The sequence below is a fragment of the Cervus elaphus genome, chromosome 21 (assembly GCF_910594005.1).
Source record: "Cervus elaphus chromosome 21, mCerEla1.1, whole genome shotgun sequence".
In the NCBI taxonomy this organism is placed as follows: Eukaryota; Metazoa; Chordata; class Mammalia; order Artiodactyla; family Cervidae; genus Cervus; species Cervus elaphus.
In genome coordinates this window covers 28,622,505-28,649,048 of record NC_057835.1, presented here as the reverse complement: position 1 = coordinate 28,649,048, position 26,544 = coordinate 28,622,505, and the positions used below count along the sequence as shown (strand labels likewise).

General features: G+C 38.9%; 1 protein-coding gene across 3 annotated transcripts in view; it reads left to right on the top strand.

Moving 5' to 3' along the window:
* TOX (thymocyte selection associated high mobility group box) overlaps positions 1-26,544 on the top strand; it is a 307,028-nt gene that overhangs the window by 241,893 nt on the left and 38,591 nt on the right. For all 3 annotated transcript variants that reach the window (XM_043880202.1, XM_043880201.1, XM_043880204.1), the window contains exons 4-5: positions 8,405-8,686; positions 23,737-23,967. In XM_043880202.1, coding sequence (XP_043736137.1) covers positions 8,405-8,686; positions 23,737-23,967 — 513 coding nt within the window. The remainder of the gene's footprint in view (positions 1-8,404; positions 8,687-23,736; positions 23,968-26,544) is intronic.

Here is a 26,544-nt window from a genome sequence, read left to right as displayed (position 1 = left end):
CCATAACACACTCCCTCCCATCTGGGAAAAGGAAGAGAAAGAAATCAAATAAAATGGTATAGAATTGTTTTTTCAGTTTATAATAACCAATCCAGATGCACACACTAGGGCAACTCAGGTGTTTCTTTCTGCACCTAGGGGATGTAGAAGTTGAGTTCTGTCAAGGAGGGTCAGTACCTGGCAAGGACACTGAGGACATTTAGAGGTTGAGGGTCCTACCTCCTTCTGTGGCTTTCTGTCTCTGACATTTGATCTTTGGTTCATCCCTGGAAGAACATGCAAAAACTTAAGTTAAATTTTTTTAATTACAAATTTTAAGTGCTCTTTAGCCAGCATAAATTTTAGCCATGATGTTTAAAACTTTCGATGATGTTTTCCTCTGTCATATCAAGTCCCTTGTGTAATAAGGGTCCCGATTCACGGGAGAGGCTGCCATGAGGGAGAGACCCCATCCGAAGGAGGCGGATGGTCTGGTGTGGTGGGAGCGCCTGTGGACAGGAGCACTTGGTTTCCGAGGGGGTTCTCATCTTCCCCGAGGATGGTAGTCCTGGAGATTGCTATGTCTATCCTTTTGGCAAATGTCTAATGAATTATGCTTCAGAGTTTTTGCTTTCTTGTAATAATTAGTTTTCTGATGACTATCCTGACTAATGGAAACATCCCTGGTGGCTCAGACGGGAAAGGACCCACCTGCAGTTCAGGTTGAGGGGCTCCCTGGGTGGCGCTAATGATAAAGAACCCACTTGCCAGTGCAGGAGACACCGAGATGCGTGTTCAACCTCTGGATTGGGAAGATCCCCTGGAGGAGGGCACGGCAACCTACTCCAGTAGTCTTGCCTAAAGAATCCCAAGGACAGAAGAGTCTGGCGGGCTACAGTCCATAGGGTCACAAATAGTCAGACACGACTTAAGTAACGTAGCATGCACCATCCTAAGTAAACTACAGATGCTCCATTCTAGTGCATTGTAAAGAAATCTGAATCTGTTCATCCATATTGTCTATGGGAAGAAAAGTAGACTCCAAATGTTAAATTAAAAAACAGGTTTTTTTGGAACATCAAAGTTGAAATCAAGTTATTCTGGTCAAATATTGAGGATAAAAATGCATTTTCATAAAAATGCTCAGTCTTTCTTTCAAACTGCATTTTTCCTCATTTTAAAAAATTTAACATGTGCTATACATATGTATTTCCTAGATTTCCCCTCTTCTGATGTTAAATATCGGTCTTCAAAGTCAGAAGTCTCATAGTCAAAAATGTTAAAGCTTATTTAAAATACATGTTTTTAACTAATAAGTAGATCACACAAGGAGATCACATAGAAATGATTTAATTTGTTTGGACAACAAATAATTTAGCTCTCACTTGGAAATGCATTTAGGAAAATAATAAATTTGATTATTAAATTTACCCATGCATTTGTTCGGGTGTATACATTTACATATTAATTGAATCCCTGGCAAAAATATGTAATCAAATTGGAGACTTAAATAATATCAACATTTACATTCTTCTCATAGCCTCTTAGAGTGCATTATTCCTAAGAAAAATGGAAACGCTTAGCCTTCCTGGCCTGATTAATCACGCAGGGCTGGATGGAGTACCAAGAGCGAGGCTCAGAAGCTTTTCTTTGGATGCTGAGGACGGTGTATGTTTGATAGTGTGTATTAAAGGGACTGAGAGTAAGCACTTGTCACAGCCTAAGCCAGGGGGTCTCCTCATGGCACGGGGAAAAACACTCCACAGCAAAGGGTGTCAAATGCTGACAGACGGGTAAACGGAAGGGCTTCAGAGATTCCTCACGTTCTCTTGCTCCTGCTGCAACTGGCAAACTTCCAGGCCTCGCCTGCAAAGCCCACAGAAAGCAGCAGCTGGTGGAGCCGCATTAGCAAATAAGGCCTCGGGGCTCCCCATGTTCCAGGCTCTGTTCACCAACTGCTGTTCACTCAAACAGCTGGATCAGAGCAGAGAGAGCCTAGACGTCGTTCGAGCTTTATGTGTACAACTGTTTTGATACGGATTGTCTGCTGGAGGCAGCGATAATGATAGCTTTCAAGGCTCACACGTTAGACTGTGAAGGATGCTGATATTTGAAAGAAGAAAACAGACTCTGAAGGATTGGGAAACACACAGTTTTAAATACTGAAACTCGGGGCTTCATTTGTTCTGATGCCATTCAAGTGTGCAATTTTAACACCCTTTAGTTACTAATACAACTAATGTTTTAAGGACTTTTTTTGTTAGCTATAGCAAAATGTTAGTCGTTTTTTAAAACGATAATCTGAGATGAACAACCTGGGTATTTTTTTCTTTTCCTTTTCAAAGAGAACCCAAGAAAAATAATGTGCAAACGTGTTTAAATCTGTATCAGAGTGGGCCCACAGAGTCCCTCTCCAGCTGTTCCTCAGCCTGGCGCTCTTACACTGTAGGTGTGGGCCAGGGGAGAAAAGAACGTTATATTAGCATCAGGCCACGGATGTAATAGGCAGGAGGGAGAAAACATGCTATCTGCTTTGGTTTCCTAATTGATTTTAACTGAACCTTTGCTTTCCATTAATTGGGAAAAGGTTTTGAAGGAACTCAATGAAAATCTCTTTATCATCATAATCCTCCTCCATTACTTTAGTTGACATTTTTTAACTTCTATAATTAAACAACAATATTAATCCTCAACAAAAATCTGTAAAATTTAAGGAAACAATTCCAGTTTTCAAAAAAGTGAAATCTTTCCTCTATGTTCAATGGATCAGGTTTCCCCAAAGGGGAGATAACTATTAAGAGCCATTCAAGACTAAAATGCCAATGACATGCAGGACTTTTAGTCAAGAAAAAAACAAAGTTCACTGGGCTTGAAATAAACAAAATAAGAAATTCACACAGAAGTTAGAAAGCACCTTGAGACATTTGAGTCCTAAGAATTTAGCGAATGAAGTTCCCAAAAGATCAAAGGTTTTTAATATTATTTACATAAAGCCCAAGTCATCAGTCCTAAATGTACCTGAGCATCTATTTGATGGAATTCAAGAAATACGTGTTGAGTATCTACTATGTGTCAAGGTCTGTGCTAGATATGAGGGCTACAATGGTAAATGAAGTAGGTTTCTATCCCTGCTTTTTTGAGTTTATAATCTATTAGGGTGTATCAGGCAAGATTAGTTCTGCTACATACAACAGAAAACTCAAGAGGACTGAAAAAGATTGACCTTTACTTCCCTTCCACAATACATACTCCCATGGTAAGTAGACCATCCGTGGTCTGGGGTCTTAATGATAGTCAGATACTCAGGCTTCTTTCCGTGAGTCCAAAAACATTAGGGTGACGCCTCTTGGTCCAAGACATTTTCCTGAGCTCTAATCACCACACCCACATTTTTTCCAGAAGAAAAAGAACAAAGGAAAGTGAACCCTTCCTTCAAGGAGATTTCTTGGAAGGACCACCCAACACTTGCATTTATATTTCAGTAACCAAAACATGGTCACATGACCATAAAGCTTCAAATAAAGAAGGCAGTGTCCTCTGTTAGCCAGCTTTTTGGCTCGACAGCTAAATACCAGAGGCTTGTCCCTCTGGACCAAAATAAATGAGGATCAGAGGGTACAGCTTGAGATTTCTGCCACAAATGGAAACAGACATTATTCATATTTTCTTTTCATCTTGGGACTAAAGCTAGATGAATTTCACAGGAAAAAATAAAGATCATCATACTGGCTAAAGTCAGTTTGCACTTGTAGTGTTCATTTCTTCATTTATACCCTGACTAGATAAGTGTTTTTAGAATACTTGAAATACCTAATTTAATTAAAAGAGATCTCAGAAAGGACTGAAAAATGCTTAAGTCATGTACAAATCAAGATTACCTTTTAGAAATACATACACACTTAACAAATTTAAAAGTAGTGCCCACAAAGAAAGTACAAGCAGAATGCTTTAGCAGTTCAGAATAAGAAGGTTCTTAAAGCTTTGTAGATGAGCTGACTTTTGAACTTTAAAATTTATTCAGTGTTTGGATATGTGAATATGGTAATGGCATCGTGGAATTGTGACAAGAACACAAACATGTAAAATAAGCGTATTTCTACTCTAATCTTTGTTGGTAGAGAGATCTGAGACCATTTAAGCTCTGCCATCCTCAATAAACTTGTGTAAACAGACATTTCTGCCTCAAAGGGGAATTATAAGGCCCAACAGGTGAAAGTTCTGTGCAAACCGCAAATCACTGAGCAAAGTATTTTTTAACTGTTTTTCAAATTTTCAAACAGCAACTGCTCAGAAAGTGAATGCTGAAAGAGCAGCATAGACAAGGCACATGTTCAAGGGAGAGAGACAGAGGCAAAGAAAAGCATTTAGTTGGGTTTAGTTGAATAATTAGGTGTTTGACGGACACATAAGGAATAAAGTTTATTTGGTATCTTGAATAGCATGCTGAAGAGTTTGGATTCCATTTGGGAAGCAGATATCACTGGGAAGTGTTTGAGTCTGACTCATGAAGATTAATATTACAGCACTCTTTGGGATGGATGTAAAGATGTTCTTTTTATTAAACGTTAAGTAGCTGTTGCAAGTGAAGAGGGAGTGAAAGCCTGAAATACGTGAACAGTGTGGGGTGAGAGAAGGTCAGATGGGAGGGGGTGAGAGAAGGTCAGATGGGAGGGGTATTTTGGAGCCAACTGAGTGGAACCCACCAAAGTTTGATAGAAAAGGAATGAACCAAAAATTACTAGAACATTTTGAGTAGAGGTGATGAAGAGGATGAAGGTGTCATCGAGAGAAACTGGACACAGTACAAAATAGTTTTGAGAAAGAACACTTTGTTCAGTTTTCCAGCAGGAGTGATGTCCAAGTAGTGATGTCTAGCAGAGTTAGACCCAGAATTGGGGCCAGAATTGTACATTTTCATTTAGAAATTCCCCACTAACAAAATCGTGATGCATCTTAGCTGAATGGAAGAAATGTGACTCAGAAACAGAATGTTAGGGAATCATTTGCGGGTGGAACGTCGTAAGAAGAATAGAAGTCATTGACCGTGAGCCAAGAGGAGTCAGAATAGCAATTGAGATTAAGCATGACTTAAGTGAATTATTCACAATACGTGGAAAATACTGGAGAGTAACAGGAAATAATATTTTGCAAGTTGATATTTCATATTTCACATTAAGATCTGTAGTCAGTCACTATCTTTCTAGAAGGAAACCAGTAATCAAAACATTTACTTACCTTCATGGGCTGACTAATTATTTTTAGTTTTCAGTAATCAAGCTCCCTCCAGTTTAATTTGCCCCATGTTATACATTAGGCAGTGCTGAATACTGAACTGACTCCTATGAAAGCAGGGTGGAATGAAAAAACTCCTCCTAATTCAGAAATGTCACCAAGGGTGTTAAGATCTATTTCTAAGTGCATCTGAGGGGTAAAGAGATGAATGTGCTCTCTAATTTGTGCTTGCCACCCTCCACACGGGAGAAGTGGTCTTTGATTCAGTGTTAAAGCTGCTGTCTGCCTGGTCTAACACCACCGGTTACACGATATTTTGAACTAATGATAAGTCTGTTGAAAAAGTGGTGCCCTGTTGAGTGCTTCATGGTCCCTCCCCAGACTGATTCCTTACTCCCTTTCACCATGCCCACCTACTTCTACTAAAATTACATAGGTGGGAATACAGCTTTAGTACTCAGAGATCTACTCACCAGACTAATTAGCATGGGAGAATAACAATTTTAAGAAAATATTACAAAATGGTGGAAGAGATAGGTGCTATGAGGTAGAATTTGTAGACATAAATCTGGAAACTCTGGGTGTAGGTATTTTGGGGATCACTTTCCGCCATGTCATGTGAAAACCACAATGTTGCTGAAAGAGTGAGAAGTAAGCTCCAGATAAGTTTTACACTGTTCAAGTTTGTAACTTGGGATTTCTGTGACAGAGAAATAAAATATCAATTAGTTACGTACTTTTGGGAAAATAATTTAAAGTATGATTCTGTTAGTAAACATTTTTAATTTACAGGACTCTACAAAACAGATATGTTTGAATATGCTTGTAACTGCTTTGTTTGGTTTAGGGTTGGGAGAGGGAGCTGCCCTATATATAGAACAGTACCCTTTATGGGCTCCTGTTAGTGCCCACAATGAAACACCAGTCCTGTATGCTAAAAGTCTAAAAAAAAACACAATATGACCTCAGAACCTTAGAGTATGGGCCTGAAAAGAGATTCAAGGGCACAACTTGAGGATAACCATGAATGCCAGTATTATTTCATAGGGAAGATCAGATTATAGAAATTATATGAACAGTTCTACAGGAACAAAAACTATTTTAGTAAACGTGAGTGGAGGCAACATGAATGGACTCAATAAAAACCGTGGATTTGGGTAGACAATTTGGACAGGTGTGTTTGATTATCTTTAATTAACTATAACTCTCCCTTTAGGATACATAAAATATTGGATCAGCTGCTTAGTACAGTAGGAAGTATCAAAGACTGGAATCGAGAGATGTAGGTTTTAACTCCAACTTTGTGATTTTGGTAAATCATTTAAGATCTCTGGGTGTTATTCATTTATTTATATAGTTATTCAACAAATATTCAAAACCCCTTAGCCTCTTCTTTTCACTGAGCCTGTCACTAGGGCCTCTGCAGAGCTAACATATATCATTGAATAGTAATAACTGCTTAATGAGGGGTTTCATAGAAACAACTCTGAGCTGCATTTGAAGGGTTTAAATTATGGGGGGAAAGGTTGATTTGAACCAGGAAAGCAATGCCTGTAAAAGCATAGGGTCAGCCTAACCCATCTCCTAGGAGAGCCAAAGTCTAGGAGGCCTAGAACTGAGTCTGAAGATGAAGCAGAAGCAAGAGTTGCAAAGGTCAGAAGGGGAGTATTGACTAATAAGATGACTTACGGTGGAGACAGCGAACCTGATACGGAGAACACAGGCAGACACCTCTTCGGTCACAACTCCTGTTTCAGACAGGTCTAACTGGGTTGGTAAGATGCCTAGAGAGCATTGGTAGAAAATGATTTTATCACCAAAAGAAAAAAATCCTATGACTAAGTTACCTATTGCCCTTTTCATTATTTCCATGTCATGGTAACATTTGCAGATGGGTAATTACTAGGCATTCTGACACTCTATGGGGTTTTTTTCTTAATGAAATAGAGAAAGGTAACTTTTATTTTACTTTTTCCATTCCCAAATGTAAATTTAACATATATGTCTTCATGTTAAAAAAGAACTGCCCTTCTTTTTTCCATTTCTTTTTTCTCTCTGTTGCTTTATAAATCTTCTACCTGCATGAATTCCCCAGTACCCTTCAGCAAGAACAAAACTGAGCTGCTTCTGTAAGCCCCACAAAATATTCCCATTATTTTAAGTTTGAAAATGCCACAGAAATATTAAGTGAAATTCACCACACTGCTCTTATACAATACATTTGACCTCTAGATGCGTTAAGAGCTTCATCCTCCAATGCTTTTAATTCTAATCCTTGCAGAGACAAAATTCACTGCTTGAATTATAAGAGTGAGTCTCATTAAGGCTAAAAAGCAGTGACCCAGATAGCATAATGGATTAATATCATGACCTTGCAACTTTAGAGCTTTACGTTCGAATCTGACTATGTAGTCAAATCATTTCAATAGTTAACTAATCAATTGGTTAATACCAGCCTGTAAGTGTTCTAAGTCGGAAGTTCATAGATCATGTGGCCAATACTAGCCTATATAGAATTAAGCTGAGAACCATAGTATGCTTAACTTTCAAAACCTTTTTTAATTGTTGAGAATCAAAGAAATGGATTTTCATGAATTACTGTGACTGCTGTATAGTAGTGTAGTGTATGTTAATTGCTCAGTCGTGTCTGATTCTTTGAGACCCCATGAACTATAGCCCACCAGGCTCACTGTCCATGGGATTTCCCAGACAAGAGTACTAGAGTGGGTAGCCATTCCCTTCTCCAGGAGATCTTGCTAACCCAGGGATTAAACCTGTGTCTCCTGCATTGCAGGTGGATTCTTTACATTCTGAGGCACCAGTGAATGCTGTAATCACTAATAATTATATAATATTGACACTCTAATAAACATCAGTATTTTGAAACTTACACTACCAGTATCTGTTAATGATATATATTTGCATTTCACTGCAGTGTAAAGAAGGACTGTAAATATAATTAACCAGGTCTTGAGTAATGAAATGTAATGTCAATGGATTTCCAACATTCTGTACTTTAGTATCTTTAGGGTGATATATATGGCTAGGATTATCCTTCTCTAGGAGAAAGGTGGAAATGTGTATAATTGACCAGGAGTTTTAAATTTAAAAACTGGAGTTTTAAGGCCTAGGGATTTTTTTTTTTTTCGAGAAACAAGTTTTGTGAAGAATTATTCCTGCCCATTTTTTGTAGATGCAAGATATACGGAACCCAGAAGGAACACAGTATAGCTCCCACCCTCAGATGGCAGCCATGAGACCAAGGGCTCAGCCTGCAGACCTCAGGCAGGCACCGGGAATGATGCCACACGGCCAGCTCACCACCATCAACCAGTCACAGCTCAGCGCTCAGCTCGGACTTAACGTGGGAGCGGGCAGCGTCCCCCACAACTCACCGTCTCCTCCTGGAAGCAAGTCTGCGACTCCTTCACCATCCAGCTCAGTGCATGAAGATGAAGGTGATGATGCCTCTAAGGTAGGACTTATGAGAAATGCTTGCTGCCTAAAAAAATACTATTCACTAGCACTTTCCCTGACTTCAGGTGGATGGAGGTAATGTCATCCAAATGGGAAGCATTGTGGGGGACTGAATGAGTTAAATCACCTGTTTGTCCAATTACATTTTTAAGTTCCTAACAAATCCTTTAAATGCAAATGTACTAAACATAGGAGTAGGTTGCACCCCCACAGTACAGGGTCTGCTAGTGAGTAAGGGAGAATAAATAAACATCTAGGACTCAGTATCCAAAGTCAGGCTTAATTCACTGCTCATTCAAAAATATCTTTCAATTTAACTACTTTATTTTAAAAAGGCAATATCCCAGGGATATAATGATGGGTCTGTGTGTGTGTGATGGTTAGAGAAATCTCTGAGATCATCTGATCCAAACATGTCATATTTAGGATGAAGAAAAGAAGGGTCAGAAGTACTAGATGATGCCCTTCCAGAGGAAGGAGCCTGGGTGCTTCTTTACTTATTTTTTGTTAAACCCAGGCCATTATGGTTGTCTGTCTGCATCACCTTCAGTTATCTGTATAAAGATGGGTCTTTGTTGTCCTTATTTTTGGAAAATTAGCCACAAAAGTAGTTAGCTCTTAAAAAGTATTCAAGGCAGCCTTGTCAGATTGTGTCGTAACCAAATATACTCTCAGTCAAGAACACCAAAATCATCTTCTTATTGCCTTGGTTATCAGTCAGGTGGGCTTCCCTGGTAGCACAGTAGTAAAGAATCCACCTGCAATTCAGGAGAAGAGGATTCCATCCCTGGGTTGGGACAATCCCCTGAAAAAGGAAATGGCAACCAACTCCAGTATCTTTGCCTGGAAAATAGCATGGACAGAGGAGACTGGTGGGCTACAATCTGTGGGGTCTCAAAAGAGTCAGACATGACTTAAATCGACTAAAGCACCACATAAGTCAAGCATCTTTCACATTTGACCCCTTGAGGACTCTTGTCCCTGGTTACTGTGAAAAATACTGGCTGCTACACGCATACTTCATATTCCTCCTCATTTTTAATGTCACTAATGAATTGTCATTTGTGTCAGTCTTGTTTCTTTTCACTTTGTGAGAATTTTGTTTTGGGATTCTGATCTATACAGTTAACAATTGCTAGCTACACTGGAGAAGGCAATGGCGACCCACTGCAGTACTCTTGCCTAGAAAATCCCATGGATGGAGGAGCCTGGTAGGCTGCAGTCCTACCAGCGAATAGGGTAGTCCTGCCAGGGTAGTCCTGGTACCCTACCAGGGATCTCAAAGAGTCGGACACGACTGAACGACTTCACTTTCACTTTTCACTTTCATGCATTGGAGAAGGCAATGGCACCCCACTCCAGTACTCTTGCCTGGAAAATCCCATGGACAGAGGAGCCTGGTAGGCTGCAGTCCATGGGGTCACTAAGAGTCAGACACAACTGAACAACTTCACTTTCACTTTTCACTTTCATGCATTGGAGAAGGAAATGGCAACCCACTCCAGTGTTCTTGCCTGGAGAATCCCAGGGATGGAGGAGCCTTGTAGGCTGCCATCTATGGGGTCGCACAGAGTCAGACACGACTGAAGTGACTTAGCAGCAGCAGCTACACTAATCTTTTAACAATCCAAATAGTGACACATAGATTTATTCAGCCTGATGTCAAAAGACAAGGCTACTATGTTGACATTTTATTATTTTCAGTATTCTTAAAGCTCTAACATTTAGGGCCTTAATCCTCAAAGCACTACCAGGATAGCTAATTCCTAGAGATAGTGAATGACTCCCCTGTGAGCACGTCTTTAATAGACATACCAACACATCCATAGCCACACCCAAGTCATCTCCTTCATCAAACTGTCACACACCACACCAATACCCCCGCCACATCTCCCCAGAGGACCAGGTATGGACAACTAGGGAACACCTCTAGAGCAGAGCCCTTGGAAAACTGTTCCAACCTTCCTGTCCTGAGCTGACTCGGCCCCTTCCTTTCTTCCTACAAAAACCACATTAAGGACTCTGGCCCTTGCCTGTCCATTCCCATCTCTGCCTCTTGATGACCCTGTACGGCATGCTGGGCCTCCTATTTCTGGGTTTGTGTGAGTATAAACTTCTTCTTTCAAGACATTCATTTCCATGACTGCTGTCTGCCATCCCTGATGAAAACAAATGCCTGGTACGTTTTAGAGCAGCTACACAGCTAGAGATGAGCGCCCGTGCTGATCCCCTCTACCCCATGGTCTCGCCCTGTCAGTGAGCCATCCTCTCATGACGGAAAGAAAAAGAGAAGGAGGAGACTTAACTGATAGGACTTGAATAGTGTATCGGGCTAGTGAAAGCCTGATCTTTGGCTGGTCACTTCAAGGGCAAAATAAATTTTTAAGAAAATATGTGTTCTAATGGTATCTCCAGCCAGATCTAGAGCACCTGGATCTAAATGTGAACGCCAAGAGTCTGTTTGTGGTCAGTGATTTAGGTGTCGGATTTTGCATGGATGATGATTCAAGTTAAATTTCTTAATATAGGTGATATGTACCACATTGCAAGGGGAAAAATTAATGTTCTACTCATAGGAAGGATCAATTTGTGCATCTGAATTAGATCTTTATCAGTATTCATTGTTTACATTTCAGGAAATTAATGCAAAATTAGCACCTTCTGACAGTAAATTTTATGCAGGATTATTCTTACTTACAAAAGCATTTTCTACACTCTTCAATTTATATGTGTAGCACACTGAGTAGAAATCAGAAGTTCATAGAATTAATATTGATAGATTCTGCCATTTTCTATTGACACATCAGGTCCATATCCTATACTTTTGCTGAGGTGTGAATTTGTATGTTATGAGTTTCCGGGCAAGTGTGAAACTTTGCCAGTGAGTACCCTAACCAATCATTTAACTTCCATATCTCAGAGTAATTTATAACTCATTACTACTGATCATGTGAATGTTGTATAGTAGAATATTCTATAGTGATATGTTCTTGAATAAGCCATGATGTGAAGGTGGATTTCTCAAGAATGCCTTCATTAAGGTGACTTTTTAGCTACACAAATACTCTCAAGTTCATGTCTAGTTTAAGTGCATTTTCCATCTCAAAAGCTATCTTCCCATTCCAGCTATACACACTGTCCTTCACCTTCTCTCCAGTTCAGAATTCCCCTGCCCATTTTTCAACTTATTTTTATTAAATGATTTTAAAAATTCCTCCGATGAAAGTGTTCAAGCATGCTTCATCACTGCCAATTAAATCAGAATTTTCCTTTATATATGAGAAGGGTTTATGTGGAATGTTGTACTGCAACCTCTCCCATTAAATGTGAAGTACTGTTTAGTCAAAAGGATCACTTAAGTAACTAATAAGAGAACTAAAAAAGAATATTTAGTCTCACGCCTGAAAAAGAAAAATTTAAACCTTCCTTCTTAACACTTTGTGCTCTCTTAAGCAATTGCATATTAATTCCAGTTTATCTAATTGAACAAGTAAATGAAATAACTTTGTTTTGACAGACAGAAATATTATAAATACATCAGTAAAATAAATTATCACCTTATAAACACTCCCCATGGCCCTGATTGCTATGGAGCTGTGTTGACAGCCTGAAGTCATAAACTAGACATACAGTCAAACATCAGAAAAATATAAACTTGGGTAGCTTATGGTTCTAAGCCTGTAATCCAATACATGTAACACAACAGACACTTTAAGACACTTACAGTATCTGGCATTTCAGCGGTATTTTTAGCACAGTTTTCCCTTTAAGGAAATTATGGGCTAAGAATCACAATATATATTTTTTCCATCCTTTTACTTTCAGCTTCTCTGCTGAAAGGATTATATGTGTCTCTTGTCAGTGGAATATAGTTAAGTTTTTAATTTCAAGTGAAACTGACTTTTAATGACAAAAGCGATGTAATTTTTTTTGGTTTTAATTATGTTTCTTATGTTTTACCTAATATATTTTGCTGTTATATTTATCTCTATATATAAAACTATGCCTGTATCATGTCAAAAAAAAAATGACACTGACCTTACTTACATACATTCACATATGGAATAAATGCTAAAATTCTTGGGTTAATTTTTCCATTTAAGTATGTTGCTTTCTATTTGTCTCACATATGTCTATCTTTCTTTTTCTCTTTCTTACCTTCCTTAACATTGATCTTACTTTTCTCATTTCAAAATTTCCCATTTTAAGATCAGAAATTAAATTTTATAATCGTTCTCTTTATTTAGTAACTACTCTTAAAAATTCATGAAAGTCTAAAATTGACATAAAAATGCATGAAAGTCTAACATTGATCAATATCTTTACCCTTTGTAAATTACTTTAAACACCCTCCTTTCAATTTATACTGGAGCAGTTATTGCTATTTATCTTGATTATAATTTAAATTGTAAATTATCTTTAAATTAAGTGTAATTTTATGAACTTCATGTAATGCTATTTTTGTTGTTTTTACAGTCTTTTTTCTTTAGATTTACTCACATGTAAAATTTATTTTTTCATCTGACATCATTTTCCCTATGCCTTTGAAATTTTCTTTCATGATGATCTAGTGGGAACAAGATTACCTTAAAAAGTACTTTAACTAGGAAAAATAATTTTAGATTGATGGTGATTCTCCATTATCATTTTGAAGATGTCTTACTCCATTGTATTCTGATTAATTTACTTATATCAATTTCCCAGTTCATAATTCAACTTTCAGCTGTATCAAATCTGAAATTAATGCTCATATATTGAGGTTTTAATTTCAATTATTTTATGTCTTTAGTTTTATTTGGTTCTTTCTCAAATCTGTTTGGAATTTTTTTTTTAGTTGCTTGCTCTTTATCCATGGATTTAATCTCTTTTGTTCTTTAAGCATTTGTTAATTCCAATATGTGAAGCCTTTTGGGGTCTGAGTCTGTTGTCTATTGTTGCCACTGGCCCTTGGTTTTAATGCCTTGATTCATTCTGCTTTTTTGCTTTTGGAATAAGAACTGATATTCTTTAGAACTTTATAAGAATTCTATTCGACCTGTTTTGAAAGTGGACTCCTCTAAAGATGGTTTGTGTTTGCTTCTGCCAAGCGGCTTGGACCATTACAATCTAGAGCAACTTTTGGCTTAAAAGTTTTTCAGATCACTAGAGTTGTATGCGTTCAGGGTATAAATCTTTACAAATGCTGGCTTCTGTTTGTGAATTATCACAAAAGATATTCTTCCCCTTGCCTTCAGAATCATCCTTGCAGGTATTGGGAGGGAACGTGCCAAGCAAATCATTTTATTTCACTCTGCTTAGAAAGTCTAATTCTTTTCAGTCCTGACTTTTAATAGGAACTCTCCCATTAAACATCCCACTTTTTTTGGTCAGTCATGGGCTTCAATCCTTTATCTGCTGTAACTTTGACTCAATTTCACCAGGTTCAGCAGCTGTCTTCAAGACGAAAGTTGACCTTAGTACTCTACTTGCTTCTCTGGGTTCTTGCATTTGCTTGTTTTTGCTTTTAAGAGTTTCTTACAGTATGCATTACCATATTGAACAGAAAGAGAAGGGTTTTTTTTTTTCCTCAAAGAAAATAGGGTGTCACTAGAGGAACAATTAAATAAGCCTTAGAAAAGTACTTTTTATTTACTACTGTTCTGAAGGCTAGAAGATACCTAGAATAAAGTAAAAATGGTAGGCAGACAGAAGTGAAGTGAAATCAAGCAGTGTTGGAACCAAATGTCAAGTCACATTTAATATTTAAAATTGGGTTTCAAAAACCTGGTATTTTCCACATTGAACTGTATTTATTACACAATTGTTAAACACTTCACATGATGTAATGTGTTTGATACTTTTAAGAATTTCTTAGATCCAAGCAACTAATATGTATTTGTTTATCAAAAATAAAGTATCCCAGTGGTTAAGACTGAGCTTATTAGCGAAGTAGTTTTGGGGAAAATAGTGAAATTCAGTCAAGCAGCCAGTTAGTACTCAATTCCAAATAATAGTTCCTAAAATCTGTTTAAGCAGCTAAATTATACTACAATATGGTGTTTCCTGGGTGTAAATGTTCTTAGATTATTCATACTCTAGATAATTGAGCATACCTTGATTAAATCATGGAATAAAGTTCAAGTGAGGCTACAAGTGAGCCAGCTCTGGGAGTTGGTGACAGACAGGGAAGCCTGGCATGCTGCAGCCCATTGAGTTGCAAAGAGTGGGACACTACTGAGCAAGTGAACTGAACTGAGGCTACACCCAGGTGCCTAGCTGGCATTTTATTCATGGGAACTGTATATCAACAGCTTGTGCATTCTCTGTGAGGCAAGAGAAACCTTTAACCTAAAATAATAAATAAATGTATCACCCTAGATAGGTAAATTTAGAAAAGACCAAATGAATCTAAAAAAACCAATAAACATAACTAACAGGTGTATGTTCAGTCAGTTCATTTCAGTCCAGTCGCTCAGTCGTATCCGACTCTTTGTGACCCCATGAATCGCAACATGCCAGGCCTCCCTATCCATCACCAACTCCCGGAGTCTACTCAAACTCATGTCCATCGAGTCGGTGATGTCATCCAGCCATCTCATCCTCTGTCGTCCCCTTCTCCTCCTGCCCCCAATCCCTCCCAGCAGTGTAATTATAGTCAAATCTTTTCTTCACTTTAAAGTGATTTTTCTGGACAGTAGCCCAAATTTCTTACCTTATATACAGCCACTGAGTGTTTTTGCTAAAGTCATCCTAAAACAATACTTAGTTATCTTTGGCAGAATCAAAGATCCCTAAAAATGAATCTGTCTTACAAACTATGAAACATATACAATGCCCTCTGCTTGTGAATCATCTCAAGAGTATAACACTTTATATATGGTTTTCTATAACTGATGTTTTGAGTCATTGAATTAGTTATTATTAATGATAATAATAAACCCAATTGTAAAATGAAAGAGGTATTACAGCCTTACTGATTTCACAGTAACTAGATGACTTACTTTCCATGCTTATTTGAATTTATTCTCATAAGGGGATTTTAGATGGCATAGTTTAGAAAGAAAAGAGAGAATGAATTTAAGTAGCAGAATTTTTCAGTTACAGTACCATCACAAAAAATGCTGTAATATGCCCTGTTTCTATGGCGAAGATTTTATAATATTTACTTTATATGATAAGAGTTATAAGTGGAGTTCTATGTTGTTTGTTCAGCCTATTATGCAGATGGTGCTTGATTAAAATCTATTTTAAACTACAGCGATTACTGCAAGATAGTGTGCATTAAACAGCTCTCCCAGCTCCATTAAAGGTTTTGGGACCGCGGCAGTTTATTTTAAATATGCTTATAGACGTTTCCAGCTTCTCCAGGGACATTTCAATATCAGTGATTCTCTTTCTTGAGTCTTAACTCCTCTACTCTCTATTCTTAAGAAGTGCTATCTAAGTAATACCATTAACACACTGCTTTTTTTTTTTTTTTTTTTTAACACACTGCTTTTTTAAAGTGGAAAATTATTGTTTTATTGTGATAAATAGGTTAAATACATCACTTTAATTAAGCAATAAGACGTGACCAGAGGTGGATTACCAAAAGCATAAAGACATCCCTAGGGATTTGGGAAATAGGTATCAGTCTAAAAGTTAATACAGGAAGAACAGATATCTTTGTAAAGCTACTGTGAGAGTAGTATGTCTATGCATTTGTGTATGTATTTATTTTTTCATGGGAGCTTTAACAGAACATGAAACAAGTCCATGGGTGATAAGAATTACAGGTAGGGCATCAGCCCAGACATATTCTTAGTTGCTATGATTTTTCAAACAACTTTTGTATGTGTTTCAGATGTCCTTTTCCTTGTCATTCTAAGCCTTTGTCCACTGCTGTAGAATGCAGGTGGAAACATGTGGTGATCCACTGCATGTAAGACTCCATACTGATGCTGTGAGGTTGGAAAGATTAACAGGACCTTGTTCTTACTCTCAATGTGCTTGTCATTGTGGAGACTTTATATTTTTGCATTCTGTGGTCCATCTGTATTGGAATTAAATTTAACTCTTCTAGTCTTAAAACCCAAGTAACTCTAGAAATGTTATACTCTAAAACAGTGTCCCGTACACGATGTTGTACAATCCTTACAGTAGCCACAAGTCCTGTGTGACCATGTACATTTAAATCTAATTAAAATTAAATTTAAAAATCCAGTTTCTCACTTGCTCTAAGAGCTCAGCATATCCCATTGCCACACGTGGCTGGTGCCTACCTTCAGACAGTACAGAGACCATTTCCATCTTCCTAGAAAATTCCCTGAGATAGTACTGCTCTAGACTACAGTAGTCAGGGTCTCTGGGAAAATAAGGCCATAAAATTATAAACTTTCATCCATTCAGACAATACTCAAAATTAAGGTCTAGGGACATATTACAAATCCATTTAGCTCATTTTCTCACCACAATCATATTTATCGTCATTGTGTTCTTTCCAAATAGTTGATGGTCAGAAAGGCCAGGTGTCTTTCAAAATGCAATCCATTCCTGGCATGTAAGTGGATCCAAATTATAGCAGCATACCTTTCTTTGGGGAGGCTTTGTATATGAGAAATGATCATGTGGTTTTCAAATATGTGATGAAACTACAGCCAGAAAGTAGGCCTGACCAATTCCCAGTTCATTATACAGACTAAAATAACAGCTCACTTCTGTACCTTCCCAAACACAAGTCAAATGCAAAGTAAAAAATAAGACCTCCACAATCAAGTGGTAATGCCCAGTGTTCAGACCCCCCCACACACATCAGGTGGTAATGGCCAGTGCTCACGTGGCAGACAGCCCTTCACTTCATACAGCCCTGCCCACATGTGTGGATGCATTAGACAGCCAACCACAGCAGGGGATTTGTATCCTGTTATATTGCTTTCTAAAAGCAAAGACATTGTACATACCGAGTGAGCCTTTATGCAAGGAACACTGAGCAATATAACAATGATTCCCTTTAAAGCATTTTTATTTTTTAAAACTATTTCATACATAATTTTTATTTTTGTGTTTTCCTCTAACACCAGCTTTGGTTGAAAGGGCATTATTTTAAGCCATAGTTTGGTTCTATGAGGGCAGTTTTATAAGTGGTCAGAATATTATGATCTAAGAATATAGTTTTAGTGAGCTAGTTGAATTACTGAAGAAAAGGCAGTGAATCTTAAGAAATAAATATTTTATGTGTGCCCTGTAGATTAGTCCACTCAGATGCCAATTTTCTTGCATGACAGATAATTCAGCCTGAGATTAACCATGAGTATTTAAAAGGAGAGTATAAAAAATTTTTTTAATAAATAAATAAAAGGACAGTATATCAACATGCTCTCACTTTCAGGAATCACAGAGACAAAGCTGATGTAGTGTTATGAGATTGCCCAGTGGTCTGGCCATAATGGGGGATGACACCCCAGCTTCAAGCTTGGTGCCTCTCAGGTACACTGTCAGATACACAGGTGAAGCCTCGGAGTGACCCTCCATAATACATAAATGATGTCTGCTAAGCCTTGAAAATAGGGAGGTAGGTAGAAATCATAAAATGCTTGTTTCTCCTCAAGGAGAAGACTGCATCTGGCTAACCCTATTAATAAAGACAAGCCAGGAAAATAGGTGAAGCCTCCAGAAAGCCAACCAAATTGATTGGCTGCATGGACTTATCTAGAGATTCCTATAGGTTTGCTATCAAAACAATTATATGTGTTGTGTCAAAACAGTAGCTTGTGGTTTCTGTATGCTTGATGCTTAGAGCTTCTCACTGGCCATAGCCGATGCTCCTGCTTTTGCAGAGATTCCCTAGAAAGGACGGCCACGTTTTCCAGTAGTAGGTTAATTGTCCTACCTGCTACCATTGGTGTCACATGAATCCAGCAGATCTGAAATGTTCCCCATGTCATCCAAATACTGATTTAAAAAGTAAGTAAGACAGCCTCTTCAATAAATGGTGCTGGGAAAACTGGACAGCTGCATGTAAAAGTGAAATTAGAACACATCCTAACACCATACACAAAGATAAACTCAAAATGGATTAAAGACCTAAATGTAAGACCAAAACTATAAAACTCTTAGAGGAAAACATAGGCAGAACACTCTGACATAAATCAAAGCAAGATCCTCTATGACCCACCTCCTAGAGTAACGGAAATAAAAACAAAAGTACACAAGTGGGACCTGATTAAACCTAAAAGCTTTTGCATAGCAAAGGAAACTATAAGCAAGGTGAAAAGACAGTCCTCAGAATGGGAGAAAATAATAGCAAATGAAACAACTGACAAAGAATTTCTGAAATATACAAGCAGCTCATACAACTCAATGCTAGAAAAACAACCCAATCAAAAACTGGGAAAAAGACCTAAACAGACATTTCTCCAAAGAAGACATACAGATGGCGAACAAGCACATAAAAAAATGCTCAACATTGCCTATTATTAGAGAAAGGCAAATCAAAACCACAATGAAATATCACGTCACACCAGTCAGAATGGCTGTCATCAAAAAGTCTACAAACAATAAATGCTGTAGAAAAGGGAACGCTCTTGCACTGTTGATGGGAATGTAAATTGACACAGCCAGTATGGAAGACAGTATGGAGATTCCTTAAAAAACTAGGAATAAAGCCACCATATGACCCAGCAATCCCACTCCTAGGCATATACCCCAGAAACCAAAATTGAAAAAGACACATATATCCCATTGTTCACTGCAGCACTATTTACAATAGCTAGAACATGGAAGCAACCTAGATGTCCATTGACAGATGAATGGATAAAGAAGTTGTGTTACATATACATAATGGAATATTACTCAGCCATAAAAAGGAATGCATTTGAGTCAGTTCTTATGAGGTGGATGAACCTGGAACCTATTATACAGAGTGAAGTGAGTCAGAAAGAGAAAGATGAATATCGTATTCTAGTACACATATACAGAATCTAGAAAAATGGTATGGAAGAATTTATTTACATGGCAGCAGTAGAGAAACAGACATAGAGAATAGACTTGTGGACATGGGGAGAGGGGAGGAGAGGGTGAGATGTATGGAAAGAGTAACATGGAAACTTACACTTCCATATGTAAAATAAATAGCCAACGGGAATTTGGTGTGTGGCTCAGGAAACTCAAACAGGGGCTCTGTATCAACCTAGAGGGGTGGGATGGGGAGGGAGATGGGAGGGAGGTTCTAAAGGGAGGGGAAATATGTGTACCTATGGCTGATTCATGTTGAGGTTTGACAGAAAACAGCAAAATTCTGTAAAGCAATCATCCTTCAATAAAAAAATAAATTAAAAAAAGTAAGGAAGCATAAAGATCAACAGTTCAAACACAATTTTAGACAGTGCAATCGGGAAACAATTTAAATTATTTGGGGGAAATCTTTTAATAAAAACATTTGCAGTGAGTCATAGGAAATTTCTCTATATAACTGACATTTGATTATTTTCTACAAAGATTGATATAATCTGCAGTCATGGAGATTTCAATGTGTCAGATCTGAAATCTTGAAAATTGAAACTTTTTCCATTAAAATTTATAGGGAGTCCAGGTAAATATTCCATGTGGATAAGCATTTATTTCCATACACTGTGTTCCCATTGTCTGCATATTCCAATCCTTGATGAAATATACTTCCAATTTCATGATCCCTTCACTTGCAGCATTCTTCATTGTGGTCTTTCTTGAATCCTTTTTGTTTATCTCCTTGATATTTTATTATTTTGAATATAGAAATAGTTACATTTAGAACATTTGGAAATTATAAAGCATACAAAGAAGATAAAGATGTCAAATAGCAATGGTTTTTATGCATTCAAAATTCAGAGGAAATGAACTCGACACTCATCCACTCACAATTGTTACTGGAAACCCTGCATCTTAAGAGACTCCCTAAATACAAATTCACAGGAGAAGACAGTCTACAGCAAAAAAAAATCAGGTACACTACCATTTAGGTAGAGGAGGTAGAGGAGGATGGGCCTAAAAATGATTCTAGAAACAGTGAGGATAGCAAGGTAGGCATAAAATCAGAAGACTGATGTCATGGAGCTCTTGGAAGAGTCAGGACACTCACTGTGAGAAATCAAGTCAGGGGAAGAATGAAAAGTCCCCTGGATTTGTCTTTGTGGTCCTTGGTGACGTTTTTGAGAGCCTAAGTGATGGGAAGGCACAGTGAGTTGCCTACAGTCAGCATAACCATGTGGAGGAGTCTGACTGAAGAAAATTGTGGCTCTGTGTATCCTTGGGGCAAAGAGAAGGTTTGCTTGTTTGTTTGTTGCATGTCTGAAGTATCAAAAAGCAGTTGGAGGAATAGAGTTAAGGGTGACTAAGGCCAATGTCTCCTGCTCTTAGATGCTCTGATTTAGATATGACCTAGATGCTCATTCTCAATGGTTGAATGTTAGAATCAGCTGGGAAACTTTAAAGTAATACCCTCATGTCTAGGCTTTAGCTCTATACTGATTAAATCACAGAGGAGATTTTCCTGTATAGAGCTAAAGCCTGGACATGAGGGTATTACTTTAAAGTTTCCCAGGTGATTCTAACATTCAACCATTGAGAATGAGCATCTAGGTCATATTTATCTATGTGTTTAGTTTAGAGCCGTTACCCCAGTTTGCCCAGTGTCCACTCCAGTGGATACTGGATCCAGTCCCAGTTCAGTCCCAGCATTCTTGTCCTTTTGCTCATTAACCTGAGGACCAGTCATTTCACAGGATCACATGAAACCCTTCCTGGGGAAGTCACCTTCTAGTGTTAATCTACATCAGTTTGTCTGCTAGGTTCAAAGCATCCTATCCCCAAAGCGTTGTTTATCTGCTTCAGCTGACAGTTTCAAAACTATAATCTATTAAATAACTTTTTAACTAAAGACAAAGCCAAAGAATTCGCTTAGTTTTTTTTTCCTGTCTCTGGTTCTCAGGGCATATCTTTTAAGCCATGACCATATGGCATCACAAATTAGTGTTAAGGTCACTTCTTTCCATTCATTCAGTAAAAAGTTATTACTCTGAACAGCACTGAAACAAGTATACTGTCAAGGGTGAAACAGATCACCAGCCCAGGTTGGATGCATGAGACGGGTGCTCAGGGCTGGTGCACTGGGAAGACCCAGAGGGATGGGATGGAGAGGGAGGTGGGAGGGGGGATCAGAATGGGGAACACATGTAAATCCATGGCTGATTCATGTCAATGTATGCCAAAAACCACTGCAATATTGTAAAGTATTTAGCCCCCAACGAATAAAAATAAGTGGAAAAAAAGTTATTACTGTGTCATAATTAACATCTGAATACCATTTTAAAATTTTAACCATATTACATATATATCATCTCAGTAATCACACAATGGCACTGCAACTGGTTTGCAGCAGAGGAAATGGAGGCCCAGAAAAATGATGTAACTTGCGAAGATTTCACAGCTAAACGTAGTAACAGAGGACATGAGTGTGGATCTTCTGATGTTACTATATCCACCAGCCTCTCAGGAGCTCATGCTTCCTATCCAGTGGTGGCTGTTATTTCACACAGATTACCTTGCCTGGCAATTTATCTGAATAAGATACATATTGTGTGTTTGCCAAGAAGAGAAAAGCAACAGCCATCACAGGGATAGAGGTGACGGTGCAGAACCTCCCTGATAATGGTGACTTCATCAGGGGATGGTGCATGGGGGCCCTTGTGCTGGTGGGAGAGGCGGGGCGAAAGAGGATTCCTCCAGAGACAGCACTACTCAGTATTCATGTAGACTCATATAATTCTAGAACTAGAAAGAAATCGTAGCCCAGACGTCTCATTCTGTAGATGTAGATAAAGTGACATCACATATTAACTAGTTAGTATACAAGTTCAAATGCAGATGTCTAAAATACATTGTATTTTTTCCCACTTGCATCAGAATAACAATTTAGATTATCCCAATATTCATACTCAAGGACAATGGGAAGAAATGGAATCTTTCCTTAAACTGAGTGTTAAAGCTGTGCTAGAAATGTCTAGATTTGAGAGTCTAGTTTCCAGAGATGCACTCTCCAATATGGTAACCACTAGCCACATTTAGCTATTTAAATTTAAAGCAATTAAAATTGTATAAAATTTAAGATTTTGTTTCTTATTCCTGCTGGCTGCATTTCGCATGCTCATTAGTTATGTGTCGCTAGTGGCAACCATATTGAATAGCACAGATTTTAGAACTTTACCCCGTTAGCAGAAAGTTCTGTTGGACAGCACTGATCTAGGGTCTGGATTATGCCATGCTAAGCCATGAGCATGACTAGGATTTCTCAGCAGCATTCCACAGACCTAAGTGCAACACCAGGAGCCACTCAACTTTATTCATTGGATATGTTGCCCACTATCGTTTAAAAATCATAATTAGGGGCATCCTGGGTGGCTCAGTGATGGAGAGTCTGCCTGCCAGCAACATGGGTTCGATCCCTGGGGCCTGGGAGCCACAACCACTGAAGCTTGCACGCCCAAGAGCCCTTGCTTCCCAACAAGAGAAGCCATCGCAGTGAGATGCCCTCACACTGCAACTGGAGGGTGGCCCCCGCTCGCCACAACTAGAGAAAAGCCCACAGAGTGGGAAAACCCAGCCCAGTCAAAAAATATATATAATTAGGAAGAAAAGGATAAACTCCCCAAAAGAAGACAGGTTGGACTGTTCATACAGTGGGGTTACTACAGGAGCAGTCTCCTGCTGTCATAGTCACAGTGCTGCTCATCATTCAGTTCCTGCAGGAGAAAAAGGAAAAGCTGAGAGAGTTGAGTTATAATAATATCTAACGGTACAACAGTATTATAAACAGAATCAGTAAGATTGTGTTAAAGCTGTGTAAGTTAGGCTGGAAGAGGATGAATATGAAAATTACATAAAATAAGAAGTTTTACTTGAAAAACAGGAAAAACAAAACCAAGTGGCCCTTAGAAATGTCTGTGTTTATGTGATGTGTATGGGTGAGGATACCTGGGTAAGTTTCAAGAAAGAGCAATATGATCTGCCCCTAGATTTGTTTAGTTCTTCTATAATTCAGATTTTGTTTTATTTCAGATCAATGGTGGAGAGAAACGACCTGCCTCTGACATGGGGAAAAAACCAAAAACCCCCAAAAAGAAGAAGAAGAAGGACCCTAATGAGCCACAGAAGCCAGTGTCTGCCTATGCGTTATTCTTCCGTGATACTCAGGCTGCCATCAAGGGCCAAAATCCAAATGCTACCTTTGGTGAAGTTTCTAAAATTGTGGCTTCCATGTGGGATGGTTTGGGTGAAGAGCAAAAACAGGTAAGAAAAGATACAAAATGGATGATTCAACATGATTTGAGAAAGTGTGTGCATCCTAAAGAAGTGGCTTCTGAGGTCTTTTGGTGTGTGCGTGCGTGCGTGTGTGTGTGTGTAGAAGCTCCAGTCATGTCTGACTCTTTGCGACCCTGCAGACTGTAGCCTGCCAAGCTCCTCTGTCCATGAGATTCTCCAGACAAGAATACTGGAGTTGGTTGCCATTCCCTCCTCCAGGGGTATCTTCCTGACCCAGGGATCGAACCTATATCTTTTACGTCTCCAGCACTGGCAGGAAAGTTCTTTACCACTAGCGCCACCTGGGAAGCCTGGTCATTGGGTGAATTCCTCGAATACTAGAACTGAGGCTGAGAATGTGCCCCACCAGAAGCAGACTTCAGGGGATTCTCACGTGGTTTTACATTCCTCTATTGCTCTGTTATAAATAGTATCTTAGTTCCTTTGTTTCAAAGTTTATATGCTGTAGTTACTTTTGGAAGGGCTTCTACATATCCAAGCCAGGATTACCTCATTCCTTAATGCTGCCAATGTGATTCTAAAGACAGAAGAAAAAACACTAAAAGCATTTTGAGAACTGTCCACACCTCTCTTCAGCACTTAGTATTTACTCTTTTGTCATCAAAACTCTCTTTACTCTTTGCTAAATGAACCTCGAATTTAAGGATCTCTACCCTTAGCCATTCCCTAAAGACCACTAGAGTATATTATTCAATCCCACTTGTACCATATTGCTAGGCTGTATTAAATGGGCCCAGATACCTGATTATTTTCTCCTCTTGTGGATTGCCATGGTGTGCTGAGGACCACACTGGTGGAGAGCAGTGGCATGAGACACTTTGTATCTCAGCCGCAGTGTAAGTCATCCAGAAGGTCTTAAGGAGGATGGGAATCATGGAAAGAGTCTTATCCATCTCTTTGCAATCCCGTGGGCTGTAGCCCTCCAGGCTCTTCTGTCCATGGAGTTCTCCAGGCAAGAATACTGGAGAGGGTAGCCATTTCCCTCTCCAGAGGATTCCCAACCCAGGGATCAAACCCGGGTCTCCTACATTGCAGGCAAGTTCTCACGCTGTCTGAGCCGCCAGGGAAGCCCATGTATAGACAGAACCCACTTCGACAAAGAAGCGGTATTGATCCCAGATTTTTAGATTGCCGGGACTAGATTGCCATTGTCACCATCTGGAATTTCTTTATCATGAAGGAAAAATTAGATGAACATTATCATTAAAGTTCAGTCACTGGATGTGGATGAAGTGGAGCAGCTTTCAGTTCAGTTCAGTTCAGTCGCTCAGTCGTGTCTGACTCTGCGACCCCATGAATCACAGCACGCCAGGCCTCCCTGTCCATCACCAACTCCTGGAGTTTACTCAAACTCATGTCCATCTAGTTGGTGATGCCATCCAGCCATCTCATCCTCTGTCGTCCCCTTCTCCTCCTGCCCCCAATCCCTCCCAGCATCAGGGTCTTTTCCAAAGAGTCAACTCTTCGAATGAGGTAGCCAGAGTACTGGAGTTTCAGCTTCAGCATCAGTCCTTCCAATGAACACCCAGGCCTGATCTCCTTTAGGATGGACTGGCTGGATCTTCTTGAAGTCCAAGGGACTCTCAAGAGTCTTCTCCAACACCACAGTTCAAAATCATCAATTTTTTAGTGCTCAGCTTTCTTCACAGTCCAATGTCTCTGCTTTTTAATATGCTGTCTAGGTTGGTCATAACTTTCCTTCCAAGAAGTAAGTGTCTTTTAATTTCATGGCTGCAGTCACCCTCTGCAGTGTTTTTGGAGCCCCAAAAAATAAAATCAGCCACTGTTTCCACTGTTTCCCCATCTATTTGCCATGAAGTGATGGGACCAGATGCCATGATCTTAGTTTTCTGAAAGTTGAGCTTTAAGCCAACTTTTTCACTCTCCTGTTTCACTTTCATCAAGAGGCTTTTTAGTTCCTCTTCACTTTCTGCCATAAGGGTGGTGTCATCTGCGTATCTGAGCTTACTGATATTTCTCCCGGCAATCTTGATTTCAGCTTGTGCTTCTTCCAGCCCAGCGTTTCTCATGATGTACTCTGCATAGAAGTTAAACAAGCAGGGTGACAACATACAGCCTTGACGTACTCCTTTTCCTATTGGGAACCAGTCTGTTGTTCCATGTCCAGTTCTAACTGTTGCTTCCTGACCTGCATACAGGTTTCTCAAGAGGCAGGTCAGGTTGTCTGGTATTCCCATCTCTTTCAGAATTTTCCAGTTTATTGTGATCCACATAGTAGCAGCTTTAGATGCTACAAAATACTGAACTGCATTCTTGATGGGTTAGTCTCATACTGGATTCTTAACAGAGACTTTTACCTCTCCTCAGGTCCAGGGAAGTATTTAAGAAAGAGAACATCTCAAACCTGTGTACATCTCTAAGAACCTATATATCATAGTATCTGTCAGCATCTACAATGTATATTGTGTTTTATATTTTAACAACAGTTTTTCATGATTTGTTTCGTTTGTTCAGCACAGTATTCATAGATGCTGTTTTCTGAATTTTGCAGGTTATGAAATGGGGCCAGATAGTTAAACTCAG